At 41.0% G+C, this 18,057-nt stretch overlaps 1 protein-coding gene across 1 annotated transcript in view; it reads right to left on the reverse strand.

The window, feature by feature from the left end:
- Positions 1-17,754, reverse strand: part of GRM8 (glutamate metabotropic receptor 8) — a 340,790-nt gene extending 323,036 nt beyond the window's left edge. The window contains exons 1-2 of the mRNA XM_071550012.1: positions 17,526-17,754; positions 9,920-10,769 (exon numbers count right to left, since the gene is read on the reverse strand). Coding sequence (XP_071406113.1) covers positions 9,920-10,429 — 510 coding nt within the window. The 5' untranslated portion in view covers positions 10,430-10,769; positions 17,526-17,754. The remainder of the gene's footprint in view (positions 1-9,919; positions 10,770-17,525) is intronic.
- Between the last annotated feature and the right edge of the window lie 303 nt (positions 17,755-18,057).

The raw sequence follows: 18,057 nt of genomic DNA on the forward strand, positions 1-18,057 counted from the left end.
GATTAAACTTTAGACAACATATAATAGGGTACTTCTTGGCAATATTTTTTTCTAATAGTCAACCCACATTTTAATTCCTGAAACAATATCCTAGCTCTAGCTTTATATATCTGTGCTCTAATAACTACTTTTTATGAGTAGAATTTGGAGTGTTAGCTTTGTCATGAGTTCATATTATAAAAGCCACTTTGGAGAGGCATGCCCATGCAGATCAAATTGCCAGGTGCCCCAAGATCAGTACTGTCCCACAGAAAAACAAAATTGTCTCCAATTGAATATATCCCTTTCTCTTTTCAGACTGCTAACAATAGCGCATAACCACAACCATATCTGAAAATTACATGAAGCAATAATTGAGGACCTATGGTCACTTTTTGCTATCATCTGTTGTGCTCACCTACTCAAATAGAAAGCTTAGTGATGGTGATGCCAAAGACACAATATTGCATGGACATAGGACATTATTTGCCCCTGGATAAATCCAGCTTTAGAGTGGTATAATTGACTGGCTTGCCTGGAATTCATTGTTTTCTCAGGGAATCTTCCTCATGTAAACAAGACTAAAAGTGACACAAAAATCAGACTCTACTTCCCTGCTGAATTTAACCACCAGGTCCTATCCATCTGGGTATAGAAGAATGTAGTCATTTATCCTACTTGTCTGCTGCTTCTGAATGTGACAGAAGCCAGAAATCTGAATCCTAAAATAAGTTGTGCCCCTGCAGCAAGCCATGCATGATCCTGGGATTCCCAGGCCTTTGCACTTTCCATTAAGTGTATGTTACCAGCCTTGACAGCCTGTTTGTCTTTTCCCGCAGTACATGTTTTGGTTTGGTCTCAGATACTATAGCAGTGAGTGCAGTCTGAATTCCCCAGGTTTTTTTATGCTGCTTCTAATGATAAATGAGTTCACTGTCTCTGATTGCCAAGATATGTTATCTTCTCCCACAGCGCTCTCTTGAATTGTTGTTTGAACTCTGTAGTCCACAGTAATATAATGAGACAGCAAACATCCATGTAGAAAAGCACACATATATACATTATGTATCCCCTCCTTTCTATTATTAGCCAGTAGGTTTTGTCTTATATAGCTCTGCATTTCAACATTTCAGCCCATGCTTGACTTTACTTAATAGTACTTTCATATACCATCCCAACAGGCAAGTCAGGCTTGAAACCTCCTGCAACATCACCTACTTTCATATGGCACACCTTCTAAACTGATGAGTCCTTGTCTAGATGACAGCTGATAAGAAGTCAGCTCCTCTGGAAGGGCACTTTCTTCATTTCAGAACTACTCATAAAACCAAAGCATACTCATGGCACCCGAAGAAGAAATCAGAATGGAAAGCAAACCAGCCCTTTCTTCAGTTCATTTTTCGGGCTTTGTTTTTTGGAAGTGTCAGGCCTAAAGAACTACTGCAGGATCTACAGGCTCCTCTGAAATGTTTCTCTAATGAATAGCCTAAGTATAACTGTGGTCATAAGTTTCCACAAAGACCTTAATATTTCACAGTACTTTTCAAACGAAAACCTAGGAGAATTTATCTGAAAAGGAGCAACCATCACTGTAGGGAGTCAGTGTTACCATAAGGCAATGGAGTTGCTTGACAAAATTGTGCCCTGCCTGGAAAAAGATTGTGATGGCATTTTAAATGTGACAGAACCATTACCAAAGTAAAAATCTAATGGAAGTTGTTAGGCACTTTCCATAGAATGATACCCAAAATAGGCTATCATCCTTTTTCTACTTTTCAATTTACAGAAAAGTCATGTGCATAAATGCACCAGTGAAGAAGGAATAAAGATTCTAATTCCACCTCTACAAATACTACTGCAATATAACTAAATGCTGGAGGCATGTGAAAGAACATAAGCGAAAACTCAAAAGATGTATTTTTCCAGCTCAGAGAAATCAGCTTTCCTCCTGTCCCACATCATCAAGCTGTAAAAGACATACAGTAGAAAGAAGGATCTCACAATACCATGGCATATCTCAGCATTTCTATCAGGAATAGTCTTTTTCAGATCTGAAGCGTCGGACAAGAAATCCTATAGTGAGGTGGAAAAAAAAAGAGAGACCCTTGTCCCTTTAGGGTTAAATCTTTCAATAAGGAGTTCCCTTATTTCCTGTTATCCCCATAGTTAAGTCCCTCTCATAAGCTGCCTGGTTTCCAGTTCTTTCTCCTGCTGACCTGCTTATTCTCACAACCTACAGAAACAAAGACTCAGTCAGCATCTTGCTTATTCAGCATGTCTGAAATAAAACAGTCTTTGGACACTATGGAAAGAAATAGTCACTTGAAAAATACTGGGATCAGTGGTCAAAATGTAGCTTTACTCAAGATAACAAGAGAGAGAAATAGAGCAGGTGGGAAAAGGGAGAGAAAAAGAGATGAGTAAGATTCCTTCCAAAGGAAAGTGAGAAAGAATTTAAGAAACTGACACCACCCTTGCAGGTGTTTAAAATCTTCTTATAAAGCTACCTATTACTTCCCTTAAAGGCTTTCAAAACCTTCCAGTGAGGAGATTCTGTCTGGTGCAAGTGCAAGCATGGATCAACCCATTATCTTTCTGAAAACGTGAAAGATGCATCCACAGTCATCGGGCTGATCCAGACCCCTTCTGAAAGCATTTGATTCTCTCTTTTGAGGGCACAGACAGCCAAGGGCCAACAGCCTTCTAATTTAAGGCCTTACTTAAATGCTTACTTGTCCTGTCAGAAGGATAGGGGACGTAATATCTTGTTGGTAGCATATGTAGATTCCAGCCCAGAGGAGCATTTTTCTCTTGGCTATTTAATTCATTCATGTGGAATTAGTGTCCTTCAGTAAGACTTCTTTGGATGACTACTTTCTCTGATAAATGCTAGCAAACACAAGAATATATATTTAAGCACTCTAAACCAGTGTAATCCTAAAAGCACAATATGCTTTAGGGAAAATAATGAAAATGGAAATACACAAACCCACAAAATCTTCCACTTGGCTGTAATACAATAGTGCCTAGTGTCTGATGACAGTCAGAATGCAGGACTATTCATATTGCCCAACTGTCACTGTACTGAAGCAATTAAACACCGGGGAAAAAGGGTCATCTTAATTTAGTTCTTGTTGTGACTAATGCAATAATATTGCTATACTAAAGCACTGAAATGGCATCAATGATTCTTGCAGTGTTTTGGCTTACTTTCAAGATGACATAGGAGCAGAGGAGCTCTGTCCTGAGAAATCAGCAGCAGTATCTATGCCGGCAAATTACATCATTTCAGAGCACATATCTCAGCAACAGCTCAGCTGCCTCCACTGTCAGACTGTCAGGACAGCCCCTAACTCAGCCATGACCTGTGCCAGACAAGTCTCACAGTTTCTTGAAAGGCTTCAGAAGTCAGCATAGGTCAGAAATCATCCATGCAGTGTCATGATTCATGGGAATAAAGGAGTATATGATATGGTGTGGATTGTCTGTGTCAGGTGCAAAACAACTATGCTAGGCACATTTTCTTTACTAACAGACAAAATGCCTCCTATTAACAGACGGTCTTTAATAAAATCTCACTTGCAAAGCTTGTGTTTCTGTGCATAAGTGAGCTCTTGTTGGTGTGTGAAGCTCCACTCAGCGTTTTGCTGTTCTCACTTGGAAAATTATGACTGATATCTGTATTACCATAGATGTTATTTAACAAATAACCCAGGGACCTCTGTCATATACAAGCAACTCTAATATAGTGGTAGGAACACAGCAAAGCTTCAGCCATGAAAGGATAAAATCATTTTCTCTGGATATGCAGTTTCTTTCATGTGAGGGAAAGATGTATATGTATATAGATAGAGATATATACCAAACAGCCCTCAGGGAAGTAGAAAGAAAATCAGACTGTTGCTCTTTCATAGCTACACTCTCTTTGTAAGGTGCTTATGTACTGTGCTTATGGAATGACGTAAAACCCTCAACATTTCAGACAGTTCAACATACCTACAAAAGGAGGGGAGACATCTCAAACATTTAAAAAATGTTAATGAAGCTTCCAATTGTTCCTGTGAAATGCTTAAACAGAAGCAAATCAGTGACAAAAGAGAAGCACAAAAAGGTCAAGAGATGCCTCTCAAGCCTTGTAGCAAACTAATGACAAACATGGAAAATAACACAAAAAAGCAGATTGCCCCTTTGCTCTAACCATTGGTTATAGATCCATCCAGGAATGTGAGAAGACTGAAATCATGAACTCTTTAGAGGAATATTTAAGGAACTAATATACTGTAAAATACTAAATGAATACATCAAGTTGTTTTTGTACTCCCTTGCCTCAAGCAGCTTAGCACAAATAAAATCTGATGCTAATCAGTGCTAGCAGTTTTCACAGAATCTGAAAACCTATTATTTCCTCTGGCTCCAACTAAAAAACTTGGCAACTGTTTCATTATTGACACTAGCAAAGTATCTCTTGTACCTATAATTTTATCTTGGTTTTGACTAGACATTTGCCTCTCTTGACCACAACACATTTAACCTGGTACTGACAGAAGAATCATGGTTGAGTTAAAAGAGGGTGTTTGCATAACTGAGTGTCTATGGCCAAGGAAACACAAAGAAATATGAATTTTTCTTCTATGTAAAAGAAGTTCAATTATGAAAAAAAAAAAAAAGAAAGAAAGAAAAGGAATTATAATAAGGGTATTTTCCAGCCAATAACAAGAAAAGATGCTCAGGCACTAAACAGATATATGCCTGTACTAAACTACAAGAAACACTAAAATTAAATGAGATGTATTGGCAATGGGTTCCTTTGATAATTAAAAATCATTCAGAAAGTGCAAATATTATCTAGAACAAAAGTAAAATAAATCTTTTCATTCTAAAAGCTGGTTTCAAAATGTTTCAGTAGTCATCTCCCTACTAACAACAATTTTTCTTCATTGTTCAAACAAAAATTTTCCACGTGTGTTTTAAGCACCAGGAAAAAAATCATCCTATTTCAAATTTCAAATGCCAAGCAGCAGAAAATGTTATTGATACATGTAGCATGACACAGTGAACAGAAAATGGATCTATTCCAATAATTATTTACTTAATGAATGCCAATATGATGGGTAAAATTCTTGAGCCTCTTCTTCATTTTTTAAAGTATGTGATAAAGCTTTTTCATTATGGAAAGGCCCTGCACTCAGACATGGAACAAACTTACTCCTGCATCTCCCTGGAGCCTTTGAAGTCTGTAGTGTTCACAAGGTGCAAATACTTCCATGGCTATAGACTCAGGATCAGGATCTGTTCTACAACTCATGTTGCCTCACAAAAATATGTTTGTGATGTCTAAAATTATGTGGTAAGATGTCATTACATTTTATTTACATCGTATGCCCTTCAAACATGAGATGCACTCCATTGCCACAGTTTAAATACACAGCCCTGCATTTATGAAGATCAGTGAGGTTGGCCTCTGTACGATGGTAATGCCCTCATTTCTGGGAGGCCTGTTTGCTGCCTTGTGCAGGTCCAGAACACAAGGCAGCAAAAGTGCCAAATAGCAGACAAACATAAAAAGACCTGCAACAAAGCATAAAAATAGCATCTCCCAGGTACAGCCCTGGTAACTGCACAAAGCTACCAGCCAGAGACATACACTAAAATCCAAAATGAGGCAAGAAAACAAAGCAAATAAACAAAATTCTGGTGGAACTAATATATTCCTTTCTAGATTTACTGAAAGAAACTATCCCTTGCATTTTGGATGGTTGCCATAAAGTTGAAAGAGAAACTCCATAATGTCATTTGTACTTGTACTTCTGAAGAGGTAAATGTGTATGAAATGTATAAGGCAAATGAGCATGAAGTGAATATTATTCTCATCAGACAGCAGCTATTAAAGTGGATTACAGCAGTGCAGCAAGAAGGGAATTTGACAAAAAAGAGGAAATAAGTAATTTAGCCTTGGGGAAAAAGGAGAAAACAGAAGGCAAGGCAAAGCAAGGCAAAGAAGGGCAAGGAAAGGAATAAAACTCTTGATTAATATTTTGACTTTATACATATATACATAAATATAAAAATAAAACCTTAAGATCACAGTTCACCAAACATACTGTCCACCCATCTCAATCTGCATGTAAATCGCCATCCCTAGGCTGCTCCTAGTGTGACACTGGGTAGAAGATGTGTGAAGGTGACAGATGGGGTGTACCAAGGAGTTCAGAAATAGTATGAGATTTTTAGATGTGAGGACACTAGCATAAACAAAAGTCTCTCTTTTTCCAGCAGATTTTAACCACTGACATGAGTTATTCAGGCATTAAACAAGTAGAAGCTTTGAACACAGGAAACATAATATATGAAGTGAGCTACATTAAAAAGTTTCTTGTTTCCTCCAGACAGAATTTAGGGGCACTGGGAAACACTTATAAGTGTCACACAAAGCAGACAGAGGATACCACCTAGTCATGCCTCAGCATCCTGTAGGAAATCAGAATTTCAGTAAAATAAATATACAGACAGATGTAAGAGTATTATTTTGACAGATTGAGTTAATAGAAAGGTTGCCTTTGTGATAGTGAGAGCTGCCCAACTGTGACAGCAAGCTCCTCAACAGACTTGTCAGCCTTTGGTCTCTCGTCTCTATTTCCCTTGTGAAGCACCCTACTCCTGATGTTCCCTGATAAAAACAACTGAAAATTATGAGCCAGCAACTTCAAGTGGGCACAATCTGTCCCAAGATCCCTGATGAACTGTTTAAGTGGGCAGCTACTGTGTGACTACCTAGCACAGTCCTGTGTTTGCCTCTGAAGGTCCTCTCTTTCCTTCACTGTATTTGCAGGAAGACCACCTCCAAGTTCTGAAAGATTAATAAGCAACTGTTTCACACAGTCTTTTTGCACCAAGCACCAGAGTCATAACAAGATGAAAAGCAACCACCTTATGATAATCAAGGAATAACAGGTCCACCTTCAAGCAATTAATTCCATGATCCCATGTTTCCCGTGTGTAAAGTGCCTCTGAAAGGCCTAAAACCACCAACAGGTGAAATGTAGTCTGTCCAAATTTGAACTTCAATATTTTGGATCTACTAAAGGTAAGACCTACAGAAAATCACGTACTAAGCAGCAGTGCATCTCCAAATTCACAAAAAGAGAAAGAAGAGAGAATTCAAGGCAAGCCATTTGATCAGGAGAAAGCCTATAGATCAAGGTTGTTTTCTGTGGTGGCCTCCCTCCCCTCTTCTCATGAAAATACTTAGATAAAAGAATACCATGACTATCAATCAGTTCATGCTATCCACCAGATCATCAGATAGGACTATTGACCTGTATGTTTTCTGTTGTAAAATCAATAAAAGAAAGGAAAAAAATGGCAAGAAAGAGAAAAATAGCAGTGTAAAAATCAAAGCTGCTGAATGTAGTATTTCACAGGCTATCTTTGTGTATTCACATTGAGTGATATATTTTCACAGTTTCTTCACAGATTAAAATTTCACTGGATAATGATGTTCTTAAAAAATATGTAGTCCTGACATTTAAAAACTTCAGAGCAGGTATTAAAGCAATATTGAACTTCAAATTACAGGTTCAACATGCTAAACAGAACTGTTTGACAGAAATATGGATGAATCACACTCCTCCCAGATATAATGGAAACAGGCATTTGCATGATGGTGCTCACTGACTGTGTGAAAGTACAGGTACTTACCCCAGCTGAGGGTCTAGTCTTTACATACACCAAACTACAGTAATGCCTGGAGCCTTTGTGAACATGAACCATGGTCCAGGTCCTCAGCTACAGAGCTGTGTGAATTTCAGCTTATGTCTTTGGTCTGAGTACAACCCAAACTGGATTATACATCTATATTTCTTGGAAATGACCCTTACTTACCCAATCCTCTTGACTATAACCATTGTGAATGGTTTCTATAGTGCGGCTAACGAAGGGCGTTATCCATAAGCCTTTACACATGAAGAGATCCACTTCTGAGAGGAAGGTGGAAAACCAAATTTCAGATGCTAGTCCACCATCAGACATTAAAGTGTATAATTTATCATTTTTCTACTTTATTAAGAATATTTGTGCAGGATCTATAATTAAAACTAAAAGAGACATCTCCTCCTTTTGCCAGCAGCTGTGTTACATCAATTAAATGGGTAAATAAGATCTTTCCCCAGAGGGGATATCACGTGGCTTTCTATTGATTAAGGCTGCAGTAGAATGTTATTTGCAATCTTATTGCATAATGTAAATCAGGAGGTAGCTGTCAAGGTTTCAGAAGACAAATTGCCGCTATCTTAGACAATTCATAGGCCTCTTTCCTTCTTGCTGCTCTTAATTCACAGTTAATGCCTGTCTTACAAGGCTTAGTTTCTTAATTCAGTCTACAGAACCGTATTCTACTCAAAACTGAGTGTAAGCCATAGTCTACATGGCCCTGCATTATAATGGGTATTTAAGTGGCCATTCCATCTATCATTATTTCAGAACTATGCATTATTTAATAGGGTAGAACAACATCAAAAAAGGATGTGAAATAAAAAATAAACACCTCCCACAACATGCATGATTTTTCCCAGAAAATACAGCACTCCCTATCAGGCACAACTCTAGAGGTGCTCTCCATATACAACACTTTTTAAGTCTTAGCTCAGTATCGTATACCTGATTTTCACAAGCAAAACATGTGGCTGGAACAAGTCCACTACTCTCAGACCTGTGCAGTAACAGCAGCTGGGGATCAGTTTTGAGAATGAAATGAAAACCTGACCACAATCTATCAGACACTTTGCTCCTTCACTGAACTGTAAATCCATCATCATTCCCTTTGTGAAAGAACCAGAGAGAAGGACAAAAATCTCTATTCAAATGACTGAAACGCTCTTTGCTGATATGAGAAACCTTAAAAAAAGTGCCAATGTTTCTTTACTACTAATCGATATCTCAGTTACAACAACAGAAAACAAGTGCAACACTCTTCAAAATATACAATGAAATATTTAACATTACCAGAATCTTCTGCACCAAAGTCAAAGAAATAGTCCTTAAGTGGGTTTTAGTGGTTGTAAAGTTGTATGAAATAAGGCAAGGTTTATGAATGGATGGAAGGAACAGTGGAAGAGTAATAGATTCAGACAAAAGTTACAGTTGTTCTGTGTATAAAAAAGTGTTCAACTTACCATCATCTGTTTGCCATTGCATAGGATTAACAACTAAATATCTGTTGCCTGAATTCTTCTATCCAAGTTGATTGATTAGAATGTGTTCACCTGCCTATCTAAGTTGGCAAATTTAAAAGTGGTATGTTTACTTTTCCATTATTTCAAACATCTGGACTTAATAGAGTACATGGAAGGAAATGCCAGTAGAACTGTTGCCCAAAAATATTCTCTCACAAAGTGATAACAAAGTCTGGGAAAAAATATCATCTTGTAAGAACTATTGAGGAGGTTAAGATTTCAAGAAAATCAAGGTATTACAGTACAGTTCATCTGGCTAGACACTGCACATCAACAGCACTAGACTTTTACTGGAATATCTTTCTATATAAGGAAATTATCTGGTCCTCCTACAAATGGATTTTTGTTAAAATCCTGTATTTCATTTTCTTGGAAATTCTGGAAATCAATCCCAACCTAGTCATGATGAGCATAAATTCTCAACACAGAACAAACTGATTAGTGAAAAAAGTAAGGATACAAATCCCTATAGAATTAAAATGCACTCTGGTTGCTCAGAACTTCAAATGAAGCATTTGGGACCTTAAAATAGGGTCTGCAAACATTGCTTTTGGGTATTTTTCCCACCTATGCTTTGAACAGGCAAACCAGCCATTTCAGATTTCTGAACGTGGAAGAGTCCTTTCTTTTTTGAAGGCAACACAACACAACCACCTCACTTATTTCATTGTTCTTGAAATTCAAAAGAAAGATAGGAAAAGGTTCCTTACCTTAAATAGTCTTAAAATATTTGCGACCATAATGGACACAGAACTTGCTGCAGCACCTATCACACCTGATATCTTGTCCGGCTTAGTGAAAATAGGTGGGTCACCGTTTGCACACTTCACATCTGAACCATCTTTTTCTATCAATGCTTGCACGAATGTTAAGGACTGCTCCAATGCATAAGTGTCCCTGGAACACGTATCAAGGATCCGGACACCTAAGGTGATATTGGCAAGAAGATCAGGGTCTTTATTAATCTGATCAACTGCATACAGCATTGCCTCTAGTCTGTGGATCCCTTTCTCCTTCTTGAGCTCCCCACAAGGCACCCCTCTATCCCCTTTTGCATGAACAGGGAACAGTCCTCCCAAGATGATGTCTCCATCCAGTCGAATGGAGTGGGCATATTCCTGGCCATGAGTTCTTTGCATCAGAGTGAGTATCCAGTAGAATTTGGCTGTTAACAGGAAGAAACAACGGCAGGAAAACAGTTGTTTCCCTTTGTATACCATTTTCTCTGAAGACGTTGTTGCTCTCCAGTATCCAGATTTTCTTCTTGCTAAAGGATGAGGCTGACCATTTGAAGCTGCACTTTCTGGAGCCTACCATCAGTGCCCAATAAGTAATATAGAACCATGCAGTAGGTAGGTAGAAGAAGGATCTCAGCAGAAGTACATAAAATGTGTTTTGACAAAAGATGTCCACCGATGTAATGGGTTGATCAGCTTTTCTGAGAGGTGTTTTTCAGTTGCTCTTAACTGACAGTGAAGAGTAAGGTAGTATGTCTGGTCTTGATGCTAAAGGAGGTCAGTAGCTTATGTCCTTGTATTTTGCCCTACAGCTGAGGTACTTCTGGAAAAAAAAAAAACAACAGTGAGAAACACCATTTAGTTCAGCAGTTTTATACCTGTCATACAGTGTATTTGCTTTTGAATAGGAGTTACATTGCCTAGGTTTTACTTTCCATATTCTTTAAGTGAGCAGTTCTTGGCCTTCAGTGAATTTGAACACCTGGCTGCACTGTACTACGAGCCAGGAAACTGATGATGCCAGCAAAGCAACAGCCGAATAAGGGGAACTAAACTTAGCTTTGTGTTCAGCTTCTGAACAGTAATTCGTATTTACCTTCATGTTGCATGACATCCAGAAATCCCCTTGATCAATAATATATTGTATTATCTGTTTTGCTGTATCATCCTGTTCCAGCCTACAAAAGTGCAGTAACTATTCACACTCTCACTCCTGGAGAGGTCCCATTTATGACAATAGAGTAATCAGGGCTCCTGAATTTAAGTACACTCTTCAGCCACTGCAGTACAAGCACATTCAATTCATTTGGATGTTAAACTGATTATTTCTCAAGAGCAAATTCACTTGGCGGGGGAGAGGGTTGGGAAGTCGGGGGGGGGGGGGGGAGGGGGGAAGGGGAGGTGGGGGGTACAGGCACTAACTACATATCTAACTCTCCCTCAAGATAATTTCTAACATTCAATTACTTTTATGAAAAGGTAGTTGATTTCTAAAGCCAAAAGAGCACAACATATGTTAGGAACATCCAATACTCCCTTGCCATCATTTTACTTGAGCTGAGATCCAGCATTAACAAGGTCTCTATTCTCTGCTTGCTTTTGGACCACATTAAATAAGAACAATGTTGTACATGCACTAACAGTTGGAGAAGTCCCACTGATTCTAACAAGATCAGGATTTCAGCCTACATATCTAAACACCTGACTGACTGTTATAAATATCTCAAAATTGCCCACAATTTAATTCTCAAGTGAAGGCATTTATTTATTTCAATATTTAACAAAATTACACATGCTTGAATAAATTTTCAAACCTCTGAGGAGAAGAAAGAAAGGATTAATTTTACCTGATACTAGGTAGGCACCTGTGGGCAACTGCATCTGAGGCAGTCTCTCAAGACATCTGTTACAGGCTATGGAGAGCAGAGAACATCGTAGGGTACAATTCACCTGATCCTTTCCTTTACAAAAGTTTTACTTATGAAATTGATCGCACTGAACAAGTGACTACCTCACTGCCTATACAGAATCCCCAGGCATCAGGGTCATCTGTAGATACAAACTTTGTCCCTAGTGCTGGTTCCTATCAAAAATATGATCACGCTAGATGAAAACTACAGACAAAAACAGAAGACAGTTTTATATTGTTTTCCACAAAATTTTTATATATGTGATAACAAAGTTCAAAATGCATTTTGATAATGCTTAGATTTATAATCCTCTTCTCACATTTTGTTACATGTTTCTCTGAAAATAATACTAAGCTCACAAAAATTGAAATAGAGTTTTTAAATAGTGGCTACTTAAAGACCTAATAAAAAGATTCACAATGGAAAGTCTTCTTTTAAATGTGATGTTATCTCGCTGTGGTTTGGTAACAGACCAACAACTTGAAAATTAAACATGTTTAATGGGCGTGAATAAAATAACTGCAATTCAGAGCAGCACACAGGACTTTCAATGCCTCTTGACATATAGTTTTGCTTGAATTTGGCTCAGGGTCCAGTCTAAATGAAACAAAGTCTGCACTGTTTTACATGATAATCCCATTGTTCTCCTTTGGCTCCTTTTGGGCATACAGGTTACAAAGCAGCATAGGCTTCAGTTGCATGAGCCAAACTTAGATTCCAATTACAAATGGAACAACTTGACTCACACTACAGTGTGATTTGTTCCAGGTTCACAGGATGTTTATTATATGCCCCACATTACAGATAAGAGACTGAATTATTAATTAGCCACAACTATCTGTTGTTTTGATAGTCTTAGTAGAAACATATAGTTAAGGTTCAAAATAGTAAAGAATAGAAGTTGTAGTTACTCCCAAAATAGGTATGAAGGCAATTTTCTTTATGATTCCACAATGAACAACCAACTCATTAGTCCATGCATGTATGTATAAACCAGACAGGGAGAAATTCATTGAGAGAATAAAAGATAAGACTACTCTTTCTTAACACTGTAGGGAGAACAAGAAAGTACCACTGAAAAATACTCATGAAGGACAGAAACGCTGTTTTTCTCAGCCACAGATCAATTCCTTACAACCAAAGAATGCCCAGAAATTAAAGCGTTAGTCTTTTGCAAAAGTAGAGATGAATACAACTAATGCAACCCAAATTTTAACACTGGAGGAGCTACAGTGAGCCCAAGATCCTCCATGCAATAATTTATCTAGAATTGACTGAAAACCAAATCAATTTATAATTAGCATTTTTCAACATTATAGTCTACATAAGCATTAATTGCTCTTCCTTAGCTTGCATGGTTTCCTGAAAAAGTATGTTTCTTTGCTGCAAGTGTCCACAGCTTGTCTATAAAACAGAAATAAAATTTTAAAACGTTCTTTTTAAAAATTTAAGAACTTTTAGTCTTTTTTTATGTTGCCTAAGAAATAAAAGCTTCTTTTATACTGCCTAATTTATTCATGCCACACTGCTTTTTATATATTGATTAATATTACCTTTTACAGAACATTGCAAGCCTTTGTAGCTAAGCAGAAAGAGTATGATCTAAATTAATTCCATTTTTATCAATGAATTTTAGTGAAAAAGCATGGGCCTCTGGGCTATAAAGCCTGAATGAACTTTTCTCATGTGCAGAGATTTCATTTCAAATAAAATGCTGTCCTTTTCTGACTGACCATAAAAGCTCGGATTAATGAAAATATATTCTTTATTTACCAGGTTCCCCACTGTAGTAGTTAGTGTTCACTAGAAACATACTTCAGAGAAGAAATTCATACATTTCCTAAGCACAGTCCAAGAGTAAGTGCACCACAAAACCTTTCTTCCAGTCACCTTGTAATACATGCTTCTGTTGGGTTTAATTCATTAAAAATATCTGGCATTATCAGAACACACTGCTATTTTTAAAGCAATTTCAGCACAAACCTCTACTTGTTCTGCTAGAATATACATTTATTTTTAAACCTAAGGAGGCGGGTTGCTGCAAGACAGGGGAGATGGAAACTTCTGCATGTAGTGTCTGGTTCTTACATTACTTCCTTCATAAAATCATTCAGCTTTTTCAGTTATCTGGTGCTCAGGTTGGGTACTTTGGTACCGCATTGCCAGAATCAGTGCATCAGAATGTGTCAAGACCAGTCACTACTCCAACCACAGAATCACTGCAACTGAGAGACACAGTCATTATGGAACCTCTTTATGTTAATGAAAAGATCTAAATAATGAGTTGAGAGTGACACATAAATAAATACAGAAAATGTCTCTGTTTTGTTAGAAAGGTTCCTGAAAGAGCTATCTTCAGCTGACGCTGAAGTCTCAGCTGAAAACATATAGAAAGATTCAATATATTCATCAGGAAATACTGTTTAAAAAAATCTCACAATTACAGACAGCCACAGGAGCGAGCAGTACTCTCAGCAGTATAAGCTGGGTGAACATTTTCCAACTGATGTTGTCAGACAGACTTACATGAACCCTTTACTGAGGAACAAAATATGCTATTTAGTGTGGGACAAAAATACTTGAGAAAAATATTCAAAATTCTGTTTGCAGAAAAAAAAATTAATTTGCCATTGCATTTGAAGAACAGTTGGAACTGCACTAAAATAAAATAAAACAAAACAAATATTCTGTGAACTAGCATAGGAGGAGTTCTAGGGTGAAAACCCATTCACAAAATATCAGATTGTACAGTCAATTCAAAACTGATCTGGTTTTACTGAATGAAAACAAAATACTGGCAACTTCCATTACTAAGTTCTGGGGGGGGGGGGGGGAGGGGGGATGAACAAATGTGATTATTTTGATGTTCTACTGCTGTTAGGTTACTTTTGAACTATGAAAGAATTATCTTGTTAATGTTCATTTCAATGTTGATAAAAGTTGCTTCTTTCTCCTCTACAGCATTCAGCAATGAAGAAATAGTTGAATTTCCTCACAGACCAGGTAAAGAGTTGCCACCTGCATACAGTAACCCGACACATATAGAAGATTAATGTGTTTTGCTGACAGCAAAAGGGAATTTGGAAAACCTTTGGCCTTGACATCACAACTCCTAACTTACAAGAGAATTCTTCATTGATGTAAGTAGTCTTCTCTACCTCAGCTTTTCTGTAATGGTTTGCTGTGCCCCTGACACAGAAGTAACCTTTACACAATAATCAGGACTTCAAAGCGAATCACTCTCAGCATCTCGTTTACAGGAACTGTTTCTACCCTGTGCGCCTTGATGTCTCCCCTCAGTTTGATCAGCCCCTCTTCAAATACTCTAGAGCACCAGCCTTCACTTGCATATCCTGCAAATATCCATTTACCAAACAAGCTACCCTGCGAAAATCCAGCATAGGTCCTTCTGCCGGGGTGAAACTAGCAGGGGCTTACAATTTATAAAGAAGAAACAGCATCAAATATTTTCCTCTGCCATTGGTTAGACTCAGAGCTGAATAAACCCCTCTAATACTAACACCTTTAGAGTTGGTTTCACCTCTTGTCTAGCAAGTGATGATCGAGATTTTCCCAGGCACCATAGGAGAGCTTTGTCTGGTTTTTTGCTTTCATTTGACCCTCTTCGCACTAATCTCCCCAGCTGACACAACTGGGTTCAAGCAGGCGCTGCGGGCAGTCCAGCGCTCCTCGATAAGGGCTCTGCCCCCAGAAACGCAGCCGCCCGCCGACATCGTCCCGGGGCACCCTGCAGGAAATTCTCTCACTGTGTCCGCGCCCGACCCCGGCGGCGACCTCGGCGACCCGCCGAGTCCCCCGGGAGCCCAGGTCGCGGCGAGCACCGCACCACATGCAGCGCTCCCCTTCCCGCGCTCCGCATCCCCGCGCATCGCGCACCAGTGCGTTCCGCACAGGACTCCGCACCGCAACTGCGGACCGCACCCTGAGCACCACGCCCCGCACATCCCGCACAGCACTCCGATCACCGCAACCCGTGCATCCCGTACAGCACTCCGCACCGCACCCTGCACAGCATCCCGTACCGCACCCTGCACTACACCCCGATCTCTGCCCCTCCATCCCTCTCCGCCCACCTCCGGCTCACGCAGCCGGGAGCAAACAGCCGGCCACGCACCGGCTTTCTGCGTGGCTCCTCCGTGCTTTCCCGGATCCTAGCTTGCTCGACACCTTTCCCGGGCCGAGGAAGAGCTACTGCAGCCCGGCCGGCCCCGCCCGGTAGAGGGGCCCGGGGAGCGCCCCCGGGCTGGGCGAGCCGGCTCTCTCCGCGCAACTCCGCGACCATCGCCCATCACGGCGTTGCTTCTCTCTTGAAGGGAGCCCCCTATTGTTCTCCACTTTACTTAGCCGAGCGATTTATTATATTTTTTTTGTCTTCGCAGGCTCATCCATACCCCAGCTGGCGTCTGCTGTTAAGGGATTCCGGCACAGCATTCGTCGCGGCTTTCCGGGCGGCCTCTCTCCTTCCAGCCAGCGGCCGCAGGACGGGTCTGAGCTGTCTCCCGCCGTGGCCTTGCAGCCAAGACTGCCCGTGGGCGGGGGACGGCGGGCACATGAGGATCTCCCGGCTGGATCTGAGGCTTCGGCGGTCCCTTCCGAACCTTGGTCCCCAGTCGGGAGCGCTGCACCTCCGTCAGCGGCGATGCAAAAACAAACGTCGCCTCCTATCCAGCCACCGGTGATTCCTTCTCCTCCCTGCATCAACTGGTCAGCTTTAATGCGCTTCTGCTCCCCCCTCGATGCAAACCTAAGTCTCTTTTAATGAATCCCTGGTCCCAGAGGTCAGAAGCTTGCTAACTCCAAAATGCTAACGCCGGATTTCCATGCACTTTGGGTCACTGATCGATTTGCATTAGTTGAGTTGTGCTGTAGGGGTTTGGGGGGGACGTTGTTGCTTGGTTAGTTGGTTTGGTTTGATTTTTTAACCGTGCATTTACCTGCCAACACAGGATTCCTGCAACCAGCACATGCCAGCACTGGGTATGCTGCTCTATGACGAGGACAGCTAACCCCTTTCCTCGTTCCGGCACAGCGTCTCTTCTGCTTCCTCGGGGGAAGAAGCACTTGGAGCCCAGCGGGGATCCTCCTACGCCCTCCCTCCTCAGGGACACGGGGGGTTCCCCTGCGGAGCCAAGGGACCGGAGCTCACCCAGCAAAGTATGGGCGGGCGGGCGGCAGCTCGCCCGACCCCGGCACTGGAGAACTTGGTGGTGGCCAGGGCTGGCCCTTCCCCCCGGAGTGGCGGGAGCCCTCTCTTCCCTCCCGGCCAGCGAAATGCGAACAGGGCAGAGGGGAGAGCGGGGGAACCCCTGTGCCCCCCTCCCCCCGAGGGTGGGAGAGGACCCGGCTAAGGCGGCCAGGGGGAGATCTCACTGCTAGGGAGCTCAGAGATTCTCCGTTTTTGCTTGCTGCTGTGACGGCACCGTGTCTGGGATCTCTTTCGTTAGAGCTGATTGGGGGAGGATATCGACTACAAAAATCATAAATAATTAAAGCGAAAATATAAAAGCCCCCGGCGCCACGAAGCAGGTGGAGAGGATTGCCCAGGATTCCCAGCCAAAAACCTTAACTAAGACAAAACTCGCATTATTTGCTTACTCCTCTCTCCTTAAAATAAGAACTAAAGACCACACACACAGATACATAAATACCTTGATCGAAAAGAGTTGCATATCCATATTACTGTGGAGGTCACGGGAGTTATACTCGACGCCGATCGGGAATAGCATGAGGTAATTTCTGTACAACCCTCGTCTCAGACAGCTTCCCACATCAGTGTCGGGTTAATATGCGAGAGCTCCGCCTGGGACAGGTATCCAGGCGAGCGGTTTCAGTCGTGCTGTGTAACACTTGCGATCAGCCAAGCCGAACCTGCTCCACTGTCTCCTTCCTCACTTCTCGTCTAAAAAAAAAAAAAAAAAAAAGCCAACTTTTTGGGACCAGTGGCTCAGACCCCGTGACGATACCAATACCAATCCCTGCGCCGCCTCGCCGCTCAATCGCAGCGGTGGACACACGCACCGGCCCAGCCGTGCCGTTAACAGCCAAGTAAGAAAAGAGCCCCGGACCGTCCGTGTGCGCCGGCGGAACGGTCCCCGCCAGAAGCCTCACGGCTCAGTGTCCCCGGGCGCCGTCGGAAGCGGCACGGCACTGCCTGAGCTTACCGCTCTGGTGGGACGAGCA

Source organism: Pithys albifrons, chromosome 3 (genome assembly GCF_047495875.1).
Source record: "Pithys albifrons albifrons isolate INPA30051 chromosome 3, PitAlb_v1, whole genome shotgun sequence".
Lineage (NCBI taxonomy): Eukaryota > Metazoa > Chordata > Aves > Passeriformes > Thamnophilidae > Pithys > Pithys albifrons.